General features: G+C 43.0%; 1 protein-coding gene and 1 long non-coding RNA gene across 3 annotated transcripts in view; one reads left to right on the top strand and one right to left on the bottom strand.

Moving 5' to 3' along the window:
- The window catches only part of SLC39A12 (solute carrier family 39 member 12), a 73,361-nt gene extending 56,077 nt beyond the window's left edge, over positions 1 to 17,284 (bottom strand). The window contains exons 1-4 of the mRNA XM_041767155.1: positions 17,223 to 17,284; positions 15,795 to 16,135; positions 8,154 to 8,435; positions 4,077 to 4,284 (exon numbers count right to left, since the gene is read on the bottom strand). Coding sequence (XP_041623089.1) covers positions 4,077 to 4,284; positions 8,154 to 8,435; positions 15,795 to 16,055 — 751 coding nt within the window. The 5' untranslated portion in view covers positions 16,056 to 16,135; positions 17,223 to 17,284. The remainder of the gene's footprint in view (positions 1 to 4,076; positions 4,285 to 8,153; positions 8,436 to 15,794; positions 16,136 to 17,222) is intronic.
- Positions 17,285 to 17,804: 520 nt separating this feature from the next.
- LOC121498028 lies at positions 17,805 to 21,964 on the top strand. 2 transcript variants are annotated; one of them, XR_005989597.1, is made up of 3 exons: positions 17,805 to 17,976; positions 18,527 to 18,671; positions 21,922 to 21,964. It is a non-coding gene; the product is annotated as an uncharacterized LOC121498028 (long non-coding RNA). The 2 variants fall into 2 exon arrangements; XR_005989596.1 differs by lacking the exon at positions 21,922 to 21,964 and adding an exon at positions 19,041 to 19,235.
- The last annotated feature ends 3,270 nt before the right edge of the window (positions 21,965 to 25,234 follow it).

Consider the following 25,234-nt stretch of genomic DNA (forward strand, 5'->3'; position numbering starts at 1 on the left):
GAAGAATATCATTTCATTAGCTATAAATAATCAATCTAGACAATTATCATCAATACCTTATGACTTCCCAAAAAGAGAGAGACAACTAGATGTTATGTACCTGCTGATAGAAGGTACTGACTATAAGATAGTATCCCCCAAATAAATAAGCCACCTAATCAAACCTCTGTAACCAATTACATGAAACACAGTACAAAGAAATACATATTAGATGACTAGAAATGCCGTCATCAGAATCCAGACACAATAAACAATCCTCCTTTTCTTCCAATAAAATATTTGCAACAAAATTCAGAAGGTGGAGTCAGGAGAGAGGCATGTTATCTATAAAGGAAACTGAAGAGATACACCAACAATTCACATTTAGTGAACCTTATTTAGATTTGATTTGATTTAAAAAAATACTTTTTAAAAATCAGAAAACTGCACATTAATGAACTTTTTTGTGGTACTAAGGAATCAGTATTAATTTTTTAGTTATGATATTGGTGATAGTGTGCTTTTAAAAACTCTTCTCTATTAGAGATTCATACAGAAACATTTAATATTTGCTTCAAAATAATCAAGTGATGGGAAAGGATAGAGGCAAATAAAAGACAAGATTATCCAATTGTTGAGATTTAGATCCCGTGTTCATGGGGGTTGACTATATTACTGTTTCTGCTTTTGTTTATATTTTTATTGTATGTCACTTTTGTTTTATTATACAGAATCTTTGTAATAAAAATATTTTTTAAAAAACACTTAAAAGTGACTTCTGGGGAAGACAACAGAGTAGGAGGACCCTAAATTCACCTTGTCCCATGGATACAACTGGATAACACAGCAGTGTAAATAACCCAGAAAATAACCTGAAGACTAGAAGAACTGACCACAGCTAAATGTAGAGAAAGGGGCCACTTTGAAGAGGGTAGGAAGGGTGGAGACACGGCAAGGAGCTAAACAGATTGCAGGGCCGTCTGCAGGAGGGAGGGATCAGCAGGACAGGAGAGATTCTCTCACCAAGGAGCCCACTCAGGGAAGACAAATACCTATAATATTCAGCTTTGAAAACCAGAGGGATCAGATTTCATAAGTTCTTCTAATCAGTGGGGCTTAAAACCTGGAAATTTAAAAATCAGCAGGCTCAGCTCTGGGAGAACTGGGAGAACTGGGAGGGCAAGAGGAAACGGTCCCGGCCCTTAAACAGCCCAGTAAATAGCCCCACTATGATACAGCATGGAAGCAGCTGTTTGAAAAATACCTGGAGCACACAGGAGAGATTTGTTTACTAATCTCAGAGCTCAAACTAGAGGAGCAGGGGTTGTTGGGAGACTTTTCCAGGAACAAAGGAGCTGGTGGGTGCCATTCCCTCCTTCCATCACCTCCCCACACCATTCTGGACACACAGACACCTGGGGGGCCCAGTGCAGCACCTCCATTCACTGTGTGACTTGTAAACAGCATGCCCTGCCCCTTGTTCCCCTGCAAACACACTCCCTCCAGCCAGGCCTCCATTCCAGGTCCTCTCCCACAGCAGACCCAGGCAAGCCTTGCTAACACCATGTCTTCAACCCTATATACTTCTGGAGATCTGCGCATCCAAATGCATTCTTGGCTTAGCCCATCCAAAATCTTTGGGATGCAGCAAAAACTGTTCTAAGAGGGAATTTTATAGTAATATAGGCCTACCTCAAGAAGCATGAAAAGTCTCAATTAAGCAACCTAATTTTACACCTAAAGGAGCAAGAAGAAGAAGAAACAAAACCTAACACCAGTAGAGGGAAGGAAATAATAAATATTAAGGCAGAAATAAACAAACTAGAAACGAAAAACCCTACAGATCAATGAAATAATGAAACTGGCACTTTGAAAAGATCAACAAAATTGGTAAACCTTTGAGACTCTTGATTTAAAAAAAAAAAGAGGGATCATATTCAAATTGACAAAATCAGCAATGAAAGAGGAGAAATAACAACCAACACCAAAGAAATATGAAGGATTTTAAGAGAATATTATGAGAAATCATAATATGGCAACAAACTGGACAACCAAAAATAATAGATAAATTTCCAGGACCAGACAACCTCACAGGACAAGTCTACCAAACACTTAAAGAGGGGTTAACATCTATTATTCTCAAACTATTCCAGAAACTAGAAGAGGAAGGAAATCTTCCAAATTCATTCTATGAGGCCAGCATTACCCTGATGCCAAAAACAGATAAAGACACCACAAAGAAAAAAAGAACTAGAGGCTGGTATCTCTGATGAACATAGATGCAAAAATCCTCAACAAAATATTAGCACACTGATTCCAACAATACATTTAAAAAATCATTTACTGAGGCACCTGGGTGGCTCAGTTGGTTGAATGTCTAACTCTTGGCTTTGGCTCAGGTCACAGTCTCAGGGTTCTGAGATTGAGCCCCAAGTATGGCTCCATGCTCAGCAGGGAGTCTGCTTTTCTCTCCCTCTCCTTCTACCCTTCTCCCTGCTTGCACATGCACACTCACTCCTTCTAAAATAAATAAATCTTTAAAAAAAATCATGATCAAGTGGGCTTTATTCCTGGGAATGCAAGGGTGGTTCAATATTTGCAAAGCAGTCAATGTGATATATCACATCAACAAGAGCAAGAATAAAAACCATGTAATCTTTTCAATAGCTGCAGAAAATGCATTTGACAAAGAACAACATCCACTCATGATAAAAATCCCTTAACAAAGTAGGGTTAGAGGAACATACCTCAACATAATAACAGCCATATATTTAAAAACTCACAGCTAACATTATCCTTACTTGGTAAAAACTGAGAGCTTTCAGTCAGGTCAGGAATGAGATAAGGATATCCTCTCTCACCACTTTTATTTAACATAGTGCTGGAAGTCCTAGCACAGATAAGAAAAAGGAATAAAAGCCTTCCAAATTGGTAAGGAAGAAGTAAAACTTTCACTATTTGCAGATTAGATGATACTATATATAGAAACCCTAAAGACGCCACCAAAAAACTAGAACTGATAAATGAATTCAGTAAGGTTGCAGGATACAAAATCACTATACAGAAATCTGTTGCATTTCTATATACTAATAAAAAAAACAGTAGAAAGAGAAATTAAGAAAGTAGCCCTATTTACAATTGCACCAGAAATAATAAAATACCTAGGAATAAATTTATTTAACCAAGGAGGTGAAGGACCTGTACTCTGAAATTATAAAATGTTGGCGAATGAAATTGAAAATGACACAAACAAATGGAAAGATATTCCATGGTCATGGACTGGAAGAACAAATATTATTAAAATGTGTATATAGATTTAATGCAATGCCTATCAAAGGATTTTTCACAGAATTGGAACAAGCAGTCCTAAAATTTTTAGGGAATTACTGAAGACCCTGAATAGCCAAAGCAATCTTGAAAAAGAAAAACAAAACTGGAGGGATCACAATCCAAGATTTCAAGTTATACTTACAAAGCTATAGTAATCAAAATGGTAATGGCACTAAAATGAACACTTAGATCAATAGAACAGATTAGAAAGCCCCAAAGCAAACCCATGATTATATGGTCAATTACTCTTTGACAAAGGAGGCAAGAGAATACAATAGGAAAAATGGTCTTGGAAAAACTGGGCAGCTATATGCAAAAGAATGAAACTAGACCACTTTCTTATACCATACCCAAAAATAAACTCAAAATGGATTAAGGAAATAAATGTGAGATCGAAAATCATAAAAATCCTAAAAGAGAGCACAGGTAGTCATTTCTCTGACATTGGTCATAGCAACATTTTTCTAGAAATGTCTCCTGGGGCAAGAGAAATAAAAGCAAAAATAAACTATTGGGATTTTATCAAAATAAAAAGCTTCTGCACATCAAAAGAAACAACAAAACTCAAAGACAACCTACTGAATAAGAGAAGATAATTGTAAATGAAAATCTGGTAAAGGGTTAATGCCCAAAATATATAAAGAATTTATACAACTTGACACCAAAAAAAAAAAAAAAGAAAAGAAAAGAAAAGAAAACAACAACAAATAATTCAATTCATTTAGTAGGTATGACTTGGCAGTGAAATTCATGAAAAGCACCCTTACCCGAGACGTGGAGAGTAGTTGTCCTATTCAAAAAACTGAAAATATATTCTGTGAAATAGTCTGGGGAAGGCAAGTTTCTTTGCCCCAGACAAACACCTTGGAGGGACAAAGTGATGATTGTCACTGCCAGCTGAGGAAGTGTGTTCTCATCAGCACCATCACTGCTCAGTATTCCAGACTTTTCCTGCAGCGTTTTGGTTTCCATACACTGAAATCAGATACACCAGAAAGAGAAAAGTTTGAACCTCTGAAGTTATTGTGATTCAAGTATCTCTAGGATTTCCTCCAAAAGACAAGAAATAGTTCTTCACCTTGAAGAGGTCTGAATTGTTTGTAGGAACATGACAACCATCATTCTCTAGTCTCAGAATTCTGTTTTTGGAAAATACCCATTTCTTTTATCCTCCCAACACTGGATTTTCTAGCTCCCATCCTACGGATGCTTATTTACCTAACATTGCTCATTACTCCCTCAGAGATGTGTTTTCTCCAAGAAGATCTCTTGCTGCTCATGACCTTCCAGTTGGTGAATTGTTTCTCTCCAGCTTCAAGTACAGCCCACCGTGTAATGACTTTCACATCTATATTCCTGCCTTTGACTTCATCCTGGCTCTGGTACACTGAGTCATCACAGAAAACTTTTCTTTTCACCCTTGCCTTTCTTCTCAAGATCAATGCATGCTAAGTGCAAATCAGAACTAGCACAGTCTGTGTTCTTTGAACTCCCATATAGGATCTAGGATCTTTTTCATGTGTACATCAATTTTCTTCAATTGAATCATGAGCATCTGGAAAGTGAGATCTTGCCTTGCATTCCACTAGCATATCATTCACTCATCCAACCATTTATTGAGTCCCTGTTATGTGCCAGACACTATGAGAAGTCCATTACGTTATGTCCCAGAGCTCTGTGCAGTGGATACTCTTTACACAGATCACCTGGCCAATAACAGAGTCTCAGTGTGCATGCGCATCTGACTCCAAAGCCTATGCTCTTAAATACTCTTCCCCTTGTACATGGAAATAAATGGAAATGGAGGATGGTGATGGGACTTTCATACCATCAAAGCCAGTTCCATTACATAGTGCTTAGGACAGACAGAAAAGGCTTTAATATTAGCTCTGCTATTTGTAACTGAGTAACCTTGGGCAAAATGATTAACTTTGCTAACCTTCATATTTTTTATCAGCAGAAAAGGACAATGCTGCCCACCACAAAGGTTATTAAGATTAGATAAGCTAATGCGTGAGAAATTCTTAATATAGTAGCTGGTACATTTAGGACATGGTCGACTAATCTTTGGCACTATTATTGTTGGTCCCAGTGTCTAGTAGTGCATCTGATAAACAGTAGGCTGAAGAGGTGACAAGAGCCTTATATCCAGTGTGATGAAAACTCCCCCTAAACTCCTCTGGAGCCATTAATGTTATAAACAGAAGAATAATACAGTAAGATAGGTTATAGAAATACCACTCTGGTGGCAAAGTAGTAAATAAGTTGCCAGGGCTCAATTTAAGAGCAGGAAATCTAGTTAAGAAGTTACTGATTAATCCAAGATACTTCTTGACCTAAGATGGTAGCACTTGAGATGAAAAGAAGCGGATGTACTTAAGAAATATTACAAAGGACTTGTAAGAAAATGTGAAGGAGTCCAAAAAGTTAAAAATGGCTCAGGTTTCTGGGTTTGCCAACTGTATGATGGCAACACCATCCACTATGCCTCCATTATAAGAGTCAGGGCTAGTGGAGAAGTCTATATAGATCCTTGTTTATTTATCATGGAAACAGCAAACAGTAGAAAGAACAGAGAGAGGTGGAAGCAAGAGACGAGTCAAGGAGATAAAACAGTAGTTGGACAAAAAAAGGGAAGGAATGGAGGGATATTTACATTCTGGTCCACTAGGGAGGGTGGCCAGATTAGGGCACTACTGTGTAGAGCTGCATCCTGGTGAGCTGATTAAGGCCCACCTGGAGCAGCTGTTAGGGCTTTACATATGGAGACTGAATACGGTGCAGACCAAGAACTAGAGATGCTGGTAGTAGTGGGCCTGGTCTACCAGCACCTTCTGTGACCTCACACTCTCTAGTCGGAGAGAGCGGCATCCTCCACTGAGATGCCCAGCCTCCTGTAAAAGACTGGCTTGACTGACTAATGATTCCTAAGGGCATTCCGGCCCACGTGTATGGGCTAAAGGATGATGGTGCCAGCCTCCGAAGACAACTGGTCTAAGGCCTAGCAAGGGTTGCAACTCAACAAGAGATCCGAATCCTTGACTGAATAGATGGAGAAAGTAGGTTGACACATAATAGAGTTATTTTATTCTGTTCTAGGAATGTTTAATCTCACATATACTTGGAAGCCCAGGTATTTGCAGTATGTGTTGGATAACCAGAAATCTGCGTTGAATATATACACACCATCTGCTTTTAAGTGCTGGGTTTTCATTCCCATTTAATCTGCATCAAAACGCAGTAACAGATGGGATGACTAAAATCCTGTTGGCTAATTTGAACCGATCTTGTATCATATAGATGTTGCACTGAAAAAATTATATGTGGGCCTATTTCCTTATTTAAGAAGAAACTGAATTCCAGAAAGGAACCCATTTTCTCAATTGGAAGTAGAAACAAAAATATGGCCCTATTTTGAGACTCATGAAATAAGAGTTACCAAAGTGATGCTCACACAGCCCTTAGGAAAACGGTCTTTCCATCTGTGTGCCAAGCACAAGAGAAATTAACATTTTTATGGCAAACTGGAGGTTATGTTTGCTGGCTGGTAGGCCACAGCATGATTGCACAGATACCTTTGGGTTCCCAGGAACCAGAATGGAGGTTAAAAATCAAATTCACCTGTATATGTCACTATTGCTTGAATGTCTGTGTCCTCTCCTGCCCCAAATTCATGTTGAAATCCTACCACCTACTGTGATAGTATTATGAGATGGAGCCTTTGGGAGGTGACTGGGTCATGAGGATAGAGCCCTCACGAATGGGATTGATGCCCTATAAGAGAGACCCTGCAGAGCTTCCCAACCCCTTCTGCCAGAGGTGAAACTCTCGTAAGAGGGAACCATCCCTCTTATGAACCAGGATGGGGGCTCTCACTAGATATCAAATCTGCCCAGTGCCTTGATCTTGGACTTCCAGCCTCCTAAACTATGAGAAATTTCTATTGCCTATAAGCCACTCAGTCAATGGTATTTTTGTTAGAGCAGCTCAAAGACACAGGTCAATGAAAAATTCAAGAGAAAAAAAATCACGTTTCATGATACTCCTCAAAATGTGCCAGAGGCTGCTCAATTAGTCCTTTAAGAAAATGTGGCTTTAAAAACTTTTCTTTCTTCTTTCTTTCTTTCTTTCTTTCTTTCTTTCTTTCTTTCTTTCTTTCTTTCTTTTCTTTTTTATGTTCAGAGCACTTTATCTGCTCAAACTCCCCACTGCAAAGCTGATAAAGGTAATTGAAAGGCCAGCTTTTGCTGGAACGGTAATGAAAGCCAGAAGGGACCAGGAGCCCAGGTCCTCACGGTGGGAGCCCCGAGAGGAGAAAACCACTTCAAGAGATCCCTTGAACAAAAGCAGCACGAATCAAAAGCTGCAGAAGAGATACTGTCTGTGCTGACTGTCATGAATAATGCTTTTTGCAAGCTGTTAACTAATGATAAATTCATCTCTCTCAAATGGTACTGCCTTCTTTTTCCCTGGCCAGAAGGCAAGGCAAATAGGCACAGTGCCCTCCCCACCACGGGTCAGTCCTTGGAGAACGATCAGGAGCTGTGAATCATTCACTTTCGTGTTCGGGAGAAGAGAGCTGCCCTGTCACCTGGCTTTCCTGCCCACCCACCCACCCACCCACCCACCTTCTGGCTGGAACTTATTTTACAATAATTACTCATCACATCTCCCCCTTTCATACTCAGAATTTTAAATGACATCACTTACCACCCCATAACTGAAACCCACAAATACCTCTCTTAGAAGCCTTTGACTGTCTTAGGAATAAATAAGTGACAGAAAATGAGGCTCTCAGACCGTATCTCAGCACCAAAGCTAGTTGGCACCTTCCCCCTTCTTACCTGGCTTCTAGAAGTGTCAAAGTACCGCCTGGTGAGTGCCAAGATATCTTCTGTCTCGTTCTGTGAAAGGAAATAGGAGTCTTCGTCCTGCCTGAGGCTGAGGAGGCTGTGTAGGTAAAATGCATACTCTTTATTACTCATGTTGAGCTTGGAAGAACAGATCTCTTCCTGATGAATAATATAATAGAGGAGGAGAAGAGAAACTCTCTGGACCACTTCCTCTTGGAGCTGCTCCTCAAAATCTCCTCCAGCTATTAGTAATAGGGCATCTGGTTCAAAGCACTGTTCCGAAAACAAAAGTAGAGACAAAATTTAGCAGATAGTCCTGGAACACTAACGACCACCGGATCGCCACTGCCTATTATTTTATAAATAGGAGGGGCATGGGGGCAGGCCCAACACTCAGCTTCAGATAAGACAGTCCTGGTTGGACTTTGATACCTCAGTGATGCCTTATTCCCTGACAGTAGTCCTCCGATCTCCAATTGTCTATTTGCTGGCCTGACTAAAACCAATTGACTCTTTGGCTTTTAAGGTAATGCCTCGTTGCATTTAGAATGAAATCCAAGCTCCATACGGCTTTCTCTTTGGTCTGGCTCTTGCTTACCTACCTCCCTTACCTCATCCTAACCTCCCCCTACCTCTCTCACTGACCTTTTCTATCAGTCCCACCAAGCCTTTTCCTACCACCTTTCAGATCTTCTTTCCCCTCATTTCTCAGATCTCAGCTGAGAGTGACACCCCCTTGGAGGTGCCTTCCCGAGCACCATATCTAAAGTAGAAAGCCCCAAACCCTGCCCCATGTTCTCCAGTGTGGCACTGTAGCACTGTTCGATGGAAACATGACCCAAGCTACAGAGGTGAGCCATGCATCCCTTTAAATTTTCCAGTAGCCTCATTTTAAAAAGTGAAATTAATTTTAATAATATATTGACTATAATGCACCTTATTGAAACACATGTTCAAGATATGATCACTTCGACATGTCATCACCATTTAAAAAATTATTTATTAGCTACTTGACATTCTTTTTGCCATGCTAAGCCTTCAAAATCTGGAGAGTACTTTACACTTCTCAGCATGTCTCAATTCAGACAAGCCATGTATCGAGTGCCCAACAGTCACATGGAGCTAGTGGCAGCCCCAGCACATAGCATGTTTATTTTCTTTGTGGCACTAGTGTTCTATAATTACTTTCTCTCCACGTTTGTCTTTTCCCTTGAGAATAAGTGGTCCATTAGGGCCAGGTTTTGTCTGTGCACAGTTCTATCCTCAGCATCTAGCACAATGCCTGGCAATTACAAGGCGTGAAATGAAATGAATGAACGCCATCTGCCTCGCCTTTATCCTACCTAAGAGAATTGCTAAAAATACTTCCATGATGCTTCATTTGTTTCACACCCACAGCCAGATGCCCGGCAAGTCTCATCCGGGAAGTTTATGAGGCAGAAGGTGTTTTGGGTAATGTGATGGGACAATGAGAAAAAGATACACACGGGGTTGTGGAGCGGAAGCTCTCCTGGCAAGACAGGAATGGTCTTACTTAAGACAGTGAGGAGCTCCTAAAAATTCTCCTAGGATCCCAGGAGCGTCCCACTGCACAGTACCAGCTTCAGAGTGAAGGCATGTGGGGATGCCTGTCCTGAGCCCCAGAGGGATTTTTCCCACTATGGGACAACTTACTATCACATCTTTTAATCTATTCTCTGAGGTGGAAGTTTCAGGTATTCTAATTCCATTTGTGCTGTGTGTCCCACTGGGTAACATCTGGGACACACTATCTAAGTCAGGAAGAAACATGTCATCTGTCTCTAAAACAAAGCACTAATCACATTCTTCACAAGCCATATGGATTCTGTTCTCTCTCTGGTTCAAGTGTACTGGGATAAGAACTTAGCAAACGGAAGGACCCGGGCTTCCCAACAAGACTAACTCACTGTGACCATTAAGCTCCACCACTAAAACCAACCCAGCCCTTTGGTTTCTTGATTAGCCCACAAGAAAAGTGCATGGGTTGGTAGCTGTTGGCAGGGCTGATGCCAAGACTCAAGCAGGCGAATCAGCTGAAACAAAAGGATAATAAAGCCATTCTTTGTAACATATAACCTCCTGAAACCAAACTATTGATAGTGTTAGCTATCCTTTATTGGAAGCCATGTGCCCAGGACAGTGCTAAACAACTTAGGTACCAAGGTATTCCTCAGTAAATAGATCTAATTGGTTCTGGAAAAAATGTCAGATAACAAATTTTTTGATGGTAAGAATATTAGTTCATTATTTTTAAAAAAATATTTATTTATTCGTGAGAGCCACAGAGAGAGGCAGAGACATAGGCAGAGGGAGAAGCAGGCTCCCCTCAGGGAGCCCGATGCGGAACTCGATCCCAGGACTCTGGGATCGCACCCTGAGCCTAAGGCAGATGCTCAACCAATGAGCCACCCAGGCGTCCCTCATTCCATTTTTTAAAATGGAAAAACAAAATATCTCCAGCCTATTTGATAACCCACCAAATATTTCTGCATAATGTTAAGCACTGAGACTACCAATTACCCATTTATTTAATGCATAGTGAATAACGGGTACATTTCTATGCAGTATGCAAGGACACTGCACAGAATCCAGCATGAATTATGTCTTCTTTCTATAAGAAAGTTATATCTCTAGCACATGTGAAAAGCAAGTCTAAGAAAGGGTAATGTACCTAAGGTCACAAGGCTAACAGTGGTGGCCCAATCTTAATCCCCTCACCCCCCACCAAAGATAGGCTTTTATTCTCTTATCCCTTCATTTTGTGCCTTGAAGAACTAAGCTACAGACCCACCTATGTACTTCATGCGCAGCCCCTTCAACTAGTAATTTTCTCTCCCTCCTCGTTGATAGAAAAAGAGGTCAATTAGGAGACCAAGAGATAGGTAAGGCTGTAATATAAATCCATGAGAACATAGTACAACTAGAAGACTGAAGGAGTTCCTGCTGACAGTTCTGCTCAGGTTGTTTGAAGAGGCTGGGGAGGTTGGAAAAAGAGTGCCAGTGACACAAGAAGTGGGACTTCCATGAGGCCACCAGCCCAGACACATGTGGTCAGGGTTTGCTTGACCACACAAAAGAGTATGCAGCCACATTTCATCACATTAGAGGTGCCCGAGATCCCTCTCTATTTGTGGTTCCTTCTCAACATACCCTTCTACGATTGGGGTAGGAGGGATGTGGCCTGGGGCAACAGAGGATAGGGTAAGATACGGTTTGTGAAAAGCATATAACATGGAAGGTAAATTGATTTGTAACTGAAAATTTTTAAATAGCTGTGGAGCATCTCATTTTGTCTAACTAGAAATTTCCTTCATCTTGAATGAACAGAAGTTGCCTAAACCTTGCTTTAATTTTTTGAGGCTTGCTCAAATAAAGCTTAGTTGTGAATCAAATGTCTGTGAGCTGAAATTTTTCTGCCTTTTTAGGATATTTGACTCTTAAGAAGTTATTTTTGTATGGAAGGCAGTGGCTTGAGGAAAGACAATTATAGGGATCATCAGAGGGGCTAACAGACTTTGACATGACAAGAAGCACTATGGGGATTGGTGGGGGATTGGACTTTCCAACTCATCGTCACTAGATTTGTTTTAGTTGTTAGGGATCTTAGGAGTGGCTAAGTTGTGTTGGGGAGAGAATATTTAGTAAAATTTTGCAAATACTTCCACCCCATAGGCATTGAGATCCGTCATCCGTCTGGTGAAATGAGTCTTTGTTAAAGAAGAATGGACTCATTCAGGAATAATCCATCGATTTTTTTTTAAATCTTGTCAGGTGGAAGCACAAGGTTTTGGGGGGTAAGAACACAGATTCTTGATTCCTTTAGCCAAATCAGATCATCTTCCCCAGTTGCTTCATTCAGTTTTGTTCATTGCTCATGCTAAGAAAGCTTTACTGACAAAAAGCGATATGAAATCTTTCTTCTACATTAATAGGACAGTTATCAGACTTGTAGGATAAACTTTAAAGATTTTAAATCCAAAGATACTTTAATTTGATTTTGGGTTATAGATAAATCCACTGGATTTTTTCAAGTTCTAAGATTTTTGTAAGGTCTTTTTGGGGGATTGTGTCGACTATAAAAGGGAAATTACATTTCTTCCTTTTCCAGACAAACCAAGAGTTGGAAGGATGTTGGCTGATGGCAGACACTGGCTTTTTGTGGATCTAGACCAAATTCTGTGGCATTTCTGACTGACAGAGATACATCTTAGGGTAATAAAAAAATTTGTTAGATCAAAAAGTTAAGATAAAACTTGAGCTAACCCCTGTTTATCCTATAACAGAAATGACAAATGGGGGAAGGGAGGTTGAATGAAATGCAGGACCTTAAAGTAGTGGTTCTTTACCTTGAATGTATCTGAGAATCTTCTAGAGATCTTGGATAAAAACCCCTAACCCCTGGGACAGAGAGGGGAGGGGTCTGGGGATGGGCAGGATGTTGATACTGAGGAAGGTTCCATTTCTTGGCAGCACTGCAGGTACCTCACCAGCACTGCTCTGGTGTCCAGGGGTTGGAAATGCCCATGATGTATAGGAAACATGAGGGGATGGAGAGAGCCTGAGCTGTCCTGCCCCAGCTGTCCTCACACACAGCTCCCTGAGGAGAGAACCAGCACTTGGGTCTTATGGATGAGAGAGCTGATGTTCAATATGTCCTATCAACTAGAAGGTACCAGAACAAGGATTTGGGCCCCGTGCTGACTCCAGACATCCAAGTTCATATCCCTTCACCATGTCTGCAACCTATGTAAGCTCATGGTTCTCACCATAACTGAAGTGGAATTCATTCTCTTAGAGTTAACTTAATCCCTCATTAAGTTCACTAAAACTCCATTTTAATCCTTCTCATTAAAAAAAGAAAAAAGGGCCATGATCAGGCAAGACTATCCATTTTCAAAGGCTAAAGCTTGAATGGATTTATTTTTAAATGCACAGTGCTTTCAGATACTTCAGATTGATTTATGTACACACACACTCCCATTCAGTTTTTACCTAAGTCTGAAAATACAATTGCAAACATTTTTTCTCCCCACTTCCCTCTTTTTTTTCAGACATTTAGGGATAGGAACTTACACCCCACCCGCCCTCTTTTTACCACAGAATTTTTTTAAAAAATATTTTTAAAATTTATTCACTCATGAGAAACACAGAGAGAGGCAGAGACATAAGCAGAGGGAGGAGAAGCAGGTTCCATATGGGGATCCTGAGGCAGGACTCGACCCCACGGTCCTGGGACCATGACCTGAGCTGAAAGCTGACAGACGCTCAACCACTGAGTCACCCAAGTGTCCCCTATCAGAGAATTTCTAATATACACCCTGCCTCTAAATGGAAAAGTCCCTAAAAAGACATAAGAGAGATTCAACAACAAGCTCAAGCCCTGTGGTTTGTGCTAGACTGCGGTTGTTTGTAAAGCCCTAGGACACTGTTTCTCCCTGGTTTTTTATGAATGACATGGAGAGATTTTGTTGGGATCCTTGCTTATGGGTGATTTGGGTGAAGTGTAGCCCTCTGAGCAGGTGAAGTAGAAATTTGCCTTTTTTTTTTTTTTTTTAAACCACAGTCTTTTCCACAGAGAAATAGCAGCAGCAAGGAGACTATTAAAGACAAGTGTTTCACTTCCCGGGACAAAGACATAGCTTAGACAGAAGCTAAGTTGGCCAAATTAATGTCACAGTAAACAAAAAGTACAAAACAACCTCTGCCCTGTCCCCCCCCCAAAAAAACAGAACAATTTTGCATGTTTACATTCTCGCTAGCTAGACTAATATTCAATCAGCCTTAATAAGGCACTTTATGTCATTAGGGGAAAATATTTCCCTGAAGCAAATTCTCAGAGGACATTAATAAGATATGACTCCTACTTATTTCCATGGGGAAGTCTTATGTTGCTATATATATAAATTAATGTCATCACAGATGAGTTGCCTATTATAACACATGTTTTCTCTGGGAGCCCTTGGGAATTTCACTAATTATTAAGTTATTTATTGTTTGTACAGAGCAGAGAAAAATTCTCTATTAGTAAGACCCTCTGTCATGAAAAAAAAAAAACCACACACACACACACACACACACAAACACATCAAAAACACAAAACAAAACACTTGGCCAGGAAATGTTTCCCCTAGACCTAAGCACGATTGAGAAAATCTGCCAATTTTTTTTTCCTGGAGGCAGTTATTTGCTTCTTTTCTTATTTATTTATTCATTTATTTGTAGGTTCATTCTGAAAAAAAAAGTCTCATCCATCAGGAAAGGGATGGTGAATGGGTTTTCATTTGTTCCTGTTTGCTATCGTTTACAATACACGCTCCTGACTCTGGTGCTGTCCCTGTGGATCCCTCCACCCTCACGGAGACATTCTGATTCTGCATTAAAACAGATTTTACACTGAAGCGGCCTGTAGAGGCTTTTTAAAAAATTCCATCCCAGGCAAGTTAAATCTTATCTACAGAGGGAGGAAGAAGCCCCAGTGTGGTATTTGGTGAAAGCTGCCCAGGCGATGCTGAGGTGTGGACAGGGTTGAGAGCCACAGGTAAAGCTGGGAATCGTGGCCCATGAGCCATAGGCCTCATTTGAGCTCCGTCTACAACACTTCTCTTCCCCAGTTCAGATGTGTCATTTTTAAAAAATATTTATTTATTTATTTATTTATTATCTATTTATTTATTTATTTATTTATTTATTTTAGAAAGAGACAGAGCATGAGCAGGAGGGGCAGAGGGAGAGGGAGAGAGAACCAACACAGGGCTCTATCTCACAGCCCCTGAGATCATAACCTGAGCCGAAACCAAGAATCAGATGCCTAACTGACTGAGAAATACATTGCTCTCTCCTTGGAACCTGTGAATTTGAAGATGACTCCTGCCTGGTCACAACATGGGAATCAGCAAAGTGTTTAAAAACTGTCACAAGACAAGGCAGTCAGTAGGAGAGCATGTTCAGAGGGAATATCTGTCCCAACAGAATTACACCAAAGTATATTTTCAGGATGACTTTCTTATTTCTGCCATCTACTGGAATAAATTATTTTTCAGCTTTCTGTGGAAAAAAAAAAAGTCACCCAGGCGCCCCTCAGATGTGTCATTTTTAAGAGGATGATTATCGCAATTCATTAGCGATCTACCATGTAAAATACTAGAAAACACCCATCAAGATCCAGGATACAGTACTTAAAAATTCAACATTTGACAAATATCTTGTCACTATCATTATACTCTCAAAAAGGAATAGCGTGTAACCAGTGATGCACAAGTTCTCTCTAACCACAAAAAATAATAATAATAATAATAATAATTAGTTAATCAGAAAGAAGAGAGAACTAAAAGTTCACACTTGCAACTTAATACCCTTTAACATGCGGCAGGGTTGCAGACAGGCTTTCATAAACATTACCATCTTAATAAAAGAACTTCTCCGTGTTTTTAAATGCTATACTTGGAATGCTGAATGGCTTCCTATATCCTGACCATGGGATTTATTATACCACAATGCACCGCCCACTTGGGTACTGCATTAGAGTTTGCTTTACTGAAATAAATGGCAAGAGAATCCATTGCTCCTCTTTGAACCTGCCTGGCACCTGATCCCATATTCTATTGCACTAACCAGACTGCAATCTCCTTGCATTGCCTTCGTCCTCCGTGGGCAGCCAGTTTTCTCCAGCAATGTTTGGATGAGGCTTCCAGAATGGTTCCGGGGTGGGGGGTCACCAGCAGAGAGAGCTCGCAGTATTTCCATCAGGTGGCCTGGGCTCCAGGCGCTGCTGCTGTCCTGGTTCGAGGGTCTCTCTGTCTCAGTAGAGGGAACCAGGCTGAGTAGGAGGAACAAAGACACCCCAAATACTGGAAGCTTTGTCCAGAAGCACATTTCCACTCTTCCTTTACCTTCAGTCAGTGTCTGAGGGAGTTGGGTGGCCTGTTGGTGCACACTTGTAACCGGAGGAATTTCTGTAGTAGAGGGGAAAAATAAAGGCTTTAATTATTGTGCCTGCAACATGTTTGAAAGGATTCATTAATTGGGTGGCTAAGCTGATTTGCAAAGGCAAGCTGTTTCTGGACAGCAGGGGGTCCGTAGGTCATTTATAACCACCAGCAGCAGGCAACTCTCATGGCCCTAGACTTTCAAACTGTAGGAAGAGCCAAGAAGTTTGTTAGACTGCCTCTCTCTAAACTAAACAGAGGAAAAGAGTTAGGAAGAAGAAGTTTCTCTCTTCATCTTGTAGATGGTACAAGTCAGAGGACCCAGATGGGAGGTACTCTCATTTTATCCCATCCTACAGTAGAACCCCCAGTGCTGTGTGGTCCTCATGGCTCAAGTAAGTAAATAAAAATAAACAGAAAATACATTCCTTTTTAAAAATATTTTTTTTATTTATTTATTTGAGAGAGAGAGTGAGCAAGAGAGAAAGAATAAGCAGCAGTGGGGGTAGGGAGGGAGAGGGAGAAGCAGACTCCTCACTGAGCAGGGAGCCCAATGCGGGGCTCGATCCCAGGCCCCTGAGATCATGACCTGAGCTAAAGGCAGATGCTTCACGGACTGAGGCACCCAGGTGCCCCCAGAAAATCCACTTCAATAAATTACCCATATCACATTGAATGAGATGGTTATAGTCAAGGAAGGGTAAATAGAAGAAAACAGTCATGCCCAGAAAACAGTGGCCATTTTTTAAGTTTTTAGTCCAATCAAAGTACGAATGAGCAGAAAAGCCCAAGAGTTCCAAGACTGCAAGAGCCCTGGTAAATCCACATACTCAATGGTCACTAAAGGCATGAGGGAGTGTCTGAGCCAATCAGCTTTCTGCGGAAAAAGTTCATCTTTTCAATGGACTGCTTAAGGAAAATGCAAAATGTTAACAGCATCTCATGTCAGATCTTGGCCTGGCGATGGGCTAGTAATGACTGCGGGGTAGTAAGAAGAGATAGATAATTGGGATTACTTTTACAGTTAAAAGAGAGAGAGAAAGTTCAAGATTCTTATTTTAGCATTTAAAAAATGACAGCAGAGGAGACAAACATTTCCAAATGTGGTGCTTACCGTTAGAAGGAAGATAAATGATTATTTATCTGGATCTCCGTGGCCTTTTAAATCGCGCAGAGTATTTTTCGGTTACAAAGTCCTCTTGTTTTTAAAATTCCTTGACTGTGCACTGGGAGCTGGAGAGGATTATTTCAACCCAGAGAAGTTTTCAGTTGCTATGGAGAGAGCTGCTCTGGGGGTAACAATGAAGGTGAATAAAAATGAGAACTTTCTGTCTGGCAGATTTTTCAGGAAAGTGAAATAAAAGTGGCTAGCGAACCTGACTTTTAATATCAATATTTACCAATGCTCCTCAAAATCTAAGAAAATCTTAGAATTTCTCACAGTCCCTTGCCTCTCTCAGGGACAGATCTAGGTCAATGGACTTCACCTCGCTGAATGTAAAGGCTTTAGTGTTAGATCAAGATTTCTTTATTCTTTCCAGTTGATTCCCCAACTGTTGTAGCCACACTCAAGAGGTGAAGATTTGTGGAAAAGGTAAGCTCTTTATAAAGCCTTAATTTTATAAGGTGCAGAGGTTTAAAAGATTTAAGGCATTTGAAAATCTGTAAAAGGAGGTCTTCAAACAAGGAGAAAAGCACGTGTGGGAGGCGTCGAGTTCTCAGCTGGGCAGTAGCGAATGGAAGCGGGAACACACGGGAGCACGTACACTCTGGCCCCAGCGTCTGCGGGGGAAGAGGTCGCAGGAGGCTCTTGGCAAATTATGAGCCAACCAACGACTGGAAGAACCAAGTGGTAAATCGTGCAGGAGGTAAGAGGAATTCAGACCCACGATTTCAAAGTGGACAGAGCGCGTGTAAATGGCACGGGGTACACGATGCGCGAAGTGATGCTCAAGGATGTAGGGGAGGGTCCGGGTTCTGGGTTCAGCTCCGAGGAAGGTGGGGGGGGGGGGGGGGGGTGGAGGCAGTGGGGTGAGGGAGGCCGGAGGCAGGGGAAATGCAAAGAGGAAGCAATCAGGAGAATTAGTCTCCTCCTGCGTCACTCGCTGGATGTGAAACCTGGCAGCCAGAGGGGGCGACAGTGCCCAGGGAGGGCCGGGACCCTCGGGGAAGCTGGAGGCAAAGGCTCCCAGAGGCCGCAGCTCGGGTTCAGCCCCTGCGGAGCTCTCGGGTGAGCGGAGCCCGAGTCCGCGTGCAGCCAGCAGGGGAGCGGGGAGGAGAGCGGGGAGGGGAGCGGGGAGGGGGGCCGGCAGGGGGGCCGGGAGCTGGCCGCGAGCAGGCCCGGGAGATGTGCTTGCACTTCGCGGACCTGGAGTGCAGGCCTGGCGGCCCTGACCGCGCCGCGCGTGCCATCTCCAGCTTCTGCTCCCAGATCTGCGACCCCGCGACCGCTGGCGCTGTCTGGCAAACGTGGAAGGACCTCGAGGTCCGGCTCGGCAACGGGGCCAGCGTCCGGGAGATGCCGCGGGTCCGCCGCAGCGTGCAGGCCACACGCAACCCGCAGGTCGGTTTCACGGCCTCCCAGATGCTCAAGGTGTCGGGCAGCGCCAAAGGAGGGGGAGGGGAGGAGGGGGAGGGGAGGGGGGAAGGGGAGGAGGAAGGGGTGGAGGGGAAGGGGAGGAGGGGGAGGGGAGGACGACTACGATGACGACCTGGAGCCCAACGAGGTGTGGCGGGAGCAGCAGAGCAGAGAGGACTGACGTGACCCCTGATGGCCCTTGTGCCCCCCCATCCTCCAATACAGCCTGTATTTGTATGTCAAAAAAAGGGGCTCCTGGGGGGCACCTCGTCCTGATGTGGCTCAGGGGCCGGTTGGGGGGTGACTGAAGCCCAGTCCCACAGCCACTGAGCGCACGACCCTGCGCCCCGACAGGTAACAGGCGACAGGCGCAGCCTTGGGCCTGCGCTAGGCCTCGCTGGGGACCGCGGCCGTGGCTCCCCGGCCTGCCCCGCCAGCAGCTGCTGCAGCCGTCGCCTCACTGACCTGCGGGCAGGCCGAGCCCCGCCTGCCTTGGCGCCCCCCGCCCCCGCCCGGGGCCGCGCCCCTCTGCGGCCTGGAGGCCCTCCGGGTCAGGTACTGGCCGCGGCTCCCACAGCCCACGACCCCCCCCCCCGCCCAGAAGGGCCTCGGGCCACCACCCGGCCCCCCGCTTGCTGCAGCCCCAGCCAGCCACCAGCCGCGCTCCTGTCCGCGTCCCGGCCCCACGGCCAAGGTGGCGCAGCCAGAGGCGGGAGGGAGGCTCCAAGTCAGGCCCAGCCTGCGAGGGCTCTGCACGACCCGGTCGCCGCCTCCGTGCGACTTGGGCTGCAGCTTGAAGGCCGGGGGCGGGGCGCAGGCCGCCTGCTTGCCCAGCAAGCCCGGGCCGGCCGTTCTTTCTTTTAATTTTATTTATTTATTCATGAGAGAGAGAGACAGAGAGAGAGGCAGAGACACAGGCAGAGGGAGAAGCAGGCTCCGTGCAGGGAGCCCGACGCGGGACTCGATCCCAGGTCTCCAGGGTCACGCCCTGCGCCGGCGGCCCCGGCCTTCCCTAACCAGAGCAACCTGCAGGGTAATGAGTTCCAGACGTTAGCTAGCCCGCGGCATGGAGAGGAGCTAATCTAGTCCTGATTGATGCTTAGGAGGCCGGCAGCCCCATCTGGGACCACGCTCATCTGATGCAGTCGCGTCTAGACGGACAGACAGCGCTGCTGGGGGAGGGGAAGTGGGAGAGAAGCTGGGGACTGACCGGTCTTTCCTTCAGGTCGGATTCTTTGCCTTTTGGTATGGCCTGCACTTCAAACTTCTTTAGATTTTTTTTTTTTTAAGATTTCATTTATTTATTCATGAGAGACACAGAGGGAGAGAGGCAGAGACACAGGCAGAGGGAGAAGCAGGCTCCGTGCAGGGAGCCCGATGTAGGACTCGATCCCGGGACTCAAGGATCAGGCCCTGGGCCGAAGGCAGAAGCTCAACAGCTGAGCCACCCGGGCGTCCCCTTCTTTATAATGTATTCACATGTGTACCCGGCCTTGAGCTAGAAAGACTTTAAAGGGGCCCGGCAGGAGCCGTAAAATAAATGGGGCCAACTAAAGAGACTGAAACCAGGATCAAGCCATCTTGTGGGGATAGTTCAGGGCTGCCCTGTACAGTGTTGCAGGTTGGGCATTGTACAACTGTAGGGATCATCATTAACTTGCCTCTTCATCACAGATGTATATATTTATTGGAACAATTTTCCAGCAACCTTCATGAGGAAAGGAGGCTTTGAGCTGCCAGAGGGCTGCGTGTGTGCCTCTTCTCCAGCATTCAGCCTAGCCCCATGGGGCCAGCTCTGGCGGTAATAGGAGGTCCTCCTCTTCCAAGCTTCTCCCCATGTGCCCCTTTACATGGTCTTCCCCCTTTTCCAAGACACTACCCTAAATAATAATTATAATTAATAATAACAATATTTATTAACACTTTTTGAGTGTCTTTTACGCCTAGGCACTGTGCTAAGCAGCTTCATGTATATTTTCTGGTGTTATAGCAATTGAACCTAATGAACTTCTCACTGTACATTTCAGAACTAGCCAGTGTCACACAGCTGGTAGTTGTCACCAGAAATCCAGGCCTGTCCACATCGAAGTTTTGGTACTTCTACTCCAGGCATCCGTGGGTTGTGATGAGCTCCCTGGTTTTTATTTGTAAATGCAAGCTTCTTTTACAGCACAGCGTGGGATGGGCGGGATATGTGAAGGAAGCAGATGAGAGCCCATCATCGAGGAAATCATCTGCTACATTCTGATTTTCCAATTCTTCCCCAAAACCTTGCAGCTCAAAACTTCTCAGGGGATAAAAGAAAATGTAAGCGGAAGACCGAACTTTATAACAAACAGAACCTTAGGCTTTATTACTTTTATGTGATACTTAACAGGACTACCTACCAGGCATTTGAAACAAATTCTCCTTGTTCTCTAAATGATTTCTCAGAGGAAAAACAGAATATCCCTCTGGGAAGGCAGCCCTATGGGGCAGGGACTGTCTAATACGGCTTCTGATTCTCTGACACGGCCAATTTCACTGTGTTGACACAATTAGAAAATGTCAGTTGGTTTGAATTTAGACCTTTAGGCCATCTTTGACTTGGAAGCCGACTTAAATAAAACATACACTTTATTATGTGCAACTTCAAACAATATTTTTCTTCTCTTTATAAAAGCCCTAGATTATCACTAGTAAAAACAAAAAACAAACCCAGAGAAAATACATGATGTATAAAAAAGAAAAAAAAAGGATGGTAGTCTCTGTCTCTCTTACCTTTTAGATCACCTAAAAGGTAGTTATCTCTTTTTATGATTTTAACCTAATTAGGATGTTATATATCCCTGATTCTAAAGCTCATCCTTTTTACTCATTATTTTGTGCCAGTCTTGTTGGAAATGGATCTCTCTGATTAGTCATTTCAAACATTCACCATCCCATTGGCTTTGATACCTCATTTATAGATTGCTTTCCATGCCATTAGTTTTCACTCTTTTTATTTCCTCCCTCCCTTTTTCCTGTCTTTCCATGGTTCCTTTTGTGGGAACAAAGCTTTGAGTGGCAGACTTTGCTAAGCATCCACCCCGTGTCCATCCTTCCTTCTTCCATTTGTTCAAGGCAACAAAGTGCCCAACTGAAACTCCTCACTTCTCCAGACTCATTAAAAGTGAGGGGGGTGCTTCAGGTCTATGGTGAATCTGAGTGGAAGTCTGCTGGGGATGTTGACGGGATCGTCCTGTCTGGAATGCAGGTGGCCCCAGCAACCCAAGGAATGGGAGGCCAAGGGCCTCTCCACTCAAGTTGGAAGAACAGGAAGACAGAAGAAGGGGCTTAAACACCAGAGTTACCATCCAAGCCACCGTGGGAGCCCTGGCTGCCTGTCCCTGGAGGTTTGGGCTCCTACCTCTGTGAGGTCCATGCCTCCAAGTCTTCTGTTCATTTGTGCCACATGCATATGCTGGTACCCCTTGAGACAAAAATGATATGTGTTGTCATCTTTTTCTGTTTCTGGAAATGACATTTTCAGACAGGGAAAAGCTACTAGAAATGGAGAGTGGGTATGTGAAGAGGCCTGCTGACCACTTAATTTCACAACTAGCTTCTGACTCACTCTGGGTGAATCATTGTGTAAATAGGTGTATTAGTCATCTATTTCTGCATAACAGATTAACACAAATTTAGGCTCCCAACAGGACACATTTATTATCTCACAATTTCTGTGGGTCAGGCATGGCTGAGACATGTATTCTGTGTTTTGGAACATCAGGCTGCAGCCTAGGTCTCGGGCAGGGTTGGGGTTTCTCTGAAAGACTTTGTTGGTGGAAGGATGCCCTTCAAACTCATGCGACTGTTGGTAACCTTATAAATTCCTGTTTCACTGGTCAGAAGGGAATCATATGTCCCATCCACACTTGGGGGGATAAGGGCACCATAAAGAGGTGGGGATCACTGGGAAGCATTAAGTGTTAACAGGAGAAGCATAGGGAAATCAATTCACATTGACAATTCACATTGGAAAAAGCTGTATTTTTCATCCATACTCTTTCCGGGGGAATTGGAGACAGTGGAACTTCTTACAACATTTTTCTTGATCCTCCAGCCACACCCCAACTTCACTTGTTTCCCAGCCCTCCTGGGGTTAGCCACAAATATTACAAAGGACATATTCAACATTTAATATTTGTTCAGAATCTTCAGCGCCAGTCTAAAACACTGGGAATTCTTTCCTTTTTAATTTAATGTCTTATTTGCTTGTTCCTAAAATGAAGAACTAATCCTTTGTAAATTGAGATGAAAGAATATTAAGGTACGTAACCCTCAAACATGTTTTTTTTTTTCTGCAAACCCAAACCATTGCAATTTCTAGAATATTTTTAGAAAAATAGAATCCTGAGTTAGCATTTTAGCCTGCTTTTACGATTAGAGTGTTGGTGTCAACTTATGGGTATTTCAGAATTATGTGCTGAAATTTCTTTTGAATATCCTTTATGCTAATGAGAATTTCAAAAATTTGCTAGACTCTAATATTGCCAAAGAGAAGGATTCAACACTATTTATATTGATTCAACTAATGGCATTCACAAGAATTCTACAAAATAAACTGTTCAGTACTTATTATTTGGTGGATTTTATTCTAAGTATGGAAAGAGATCTTTCCAATATTTATCCAGTTATTAGGCACGTTGTATAATAAGAGAAGTTATTTTTACACATTTGTACATAATGTTATGTGGATCATAATTATGTCAAATATATTCATGGCAAGAATATCACTATAATTAAGTAGTAATAGTTCCTTACTGGTTGTAGGAATATAGGTGATTTTTCCTTCTTTTTAAAATATTTTCCACATTTTTATAGTAAATATGCATAATTTTGTACAACAGGGAAAAATCATTTTTAAAAGAGGGCCCTTTGAAATACTTTTTAAAACTGCCAGCCAGGATGGTTTTGGAGTTCTTTAAAGGAGGCCGTGGTGATAATACGAATCAGACAGACCTGGGGGAAAGAACACTGGCCCCACGTAGGATATTTTATGGAGCCTCTGAGCCTTCTTCTCATTTTTCAAGATGGGGATATCACCTGCCTTTATGGCGTTTTGGCAGCTGGCACAGCTATGAGTACAATAAATGGACTGTCATCACTGCAATTATTACACAAGCTCTACAGTATGATTCCATGAAAAGTCCTCTCCAGCCTCTTTCTTTGGCTCCTTCTCCAGGCCATTTGCAGCCACTTCTCTTACCCTGAGCATCTCTAGGGTCTAGTATTTGTGCTCTTCTCTCAGGATAAAATGGCCCTTTCTCCCCTGGCCTGCCAAACCTATGCTTTGTTTTGTTTGTTTGCCTTTCCCTCAGGCCCTCAAATACCACTTTCTTTTAAAAGCCTTCCATGGTTCCCCTGCCGTAGTAGAATCTTCATCACCTGTGCCTTGTGATACCTTGTTTTTATCCTACTTGTCCCACGATGTGGAGGCGTATATGTTTATCTTATCTCTGTGCAAAACCCTTGAGGCAAAGAGGCGCTAAAATCCCAATTTCTGGTTCAAAATAAGGCAGGAAATACAGAGGGTTGTTTGGGAGAAATGATCCCAGAATAGTTCATGTTAGAAAGTGGAAGTTGTCTCTACCATATACTGAAAAAATGGTTCCCTTAATGGTAAATGCTCCAGAAATAATTTCCAGAAAATCTTGAATTCAACTCACAATAATTCAGTTCAGCCAGCAACTATTTAGAACCTGCTTTGTGCAAGCTCCTGTTACAGCTTGTGTGAAATACCATGACCTACATATACTCTCAGATCTCCTGGGCCCTCATCCTGGTGGGAGACCTCAGCCCACCCCCAAACAACCATGCTACAAAGTGGTTCAGGGTGTGTCCTGTGTTCTGTGTGTGGGTGAAGGGATCGCTCAGCTCTGATTAGTGGGAGAGGGTAGTACTTCATTCTTAGTGGACTATATCCAATGAGAAAAATAACTCCATCCGGGGATTTCCTTTTTAATTCAACTTTGGAGAGCTGAAAGGAAAATAAAAAGATTGTCTCAACTGGGCGTTTGTAAAGACTGGGAGCTAAGAAATGGGGCAGGCTCCCCCCAAGCTTCCACCTTGCTCACTCTGTGCCTTTTTGCTTCTGTACTGTCTCCCCACACACTCTTCCCTGCCCACACCCCCAGCCCTTCAGTCATCAATTTCTCTGAACTCTGACTCATTCCATTCTTTTCAACTTTCTCAAGCCTTCTCTGACCTCAATATGTACCCTCATGAGCTCCTCAAAGTTTCTTCCATTATACTTTCTTTATTTTTTTTCCATTATACTTTCTTTAATAACAATTAAAAGTTCTTTATGAAATCATTTGTTTAAAATATGTCTTTCCTATAGCCGCCTAAGGTCTGCAGGAAGAAGGACTATGTCTTCTTGTCACTGCTGTATCTTGGTTTTCACGCACAGTGCCTTGCATAGAGTGGATGCTGAATAAATATCTGATGAATGAATAAATGCATAATTGAATGAATGAGCCAGAGGAGGAAAAGTTGATTAGAACTGTGTGATCCCTGTAAGGATA

The sequence above is a fragment of the Vulpes lagopus genome, chromosome 8, assembly GCF_018345385.1.
Source record: "Vulpes lagopus strain Blue_001 chromosome 8, ASM1834538v1, whole genome shotgun sequence".
Taxonomy (NCBI): domain Eukaryota; kingdom Metazoa; phylum Chordata; class Mammalia; order Carnivora; family Canidae; genus Vulpes; species Vulpes lagopus.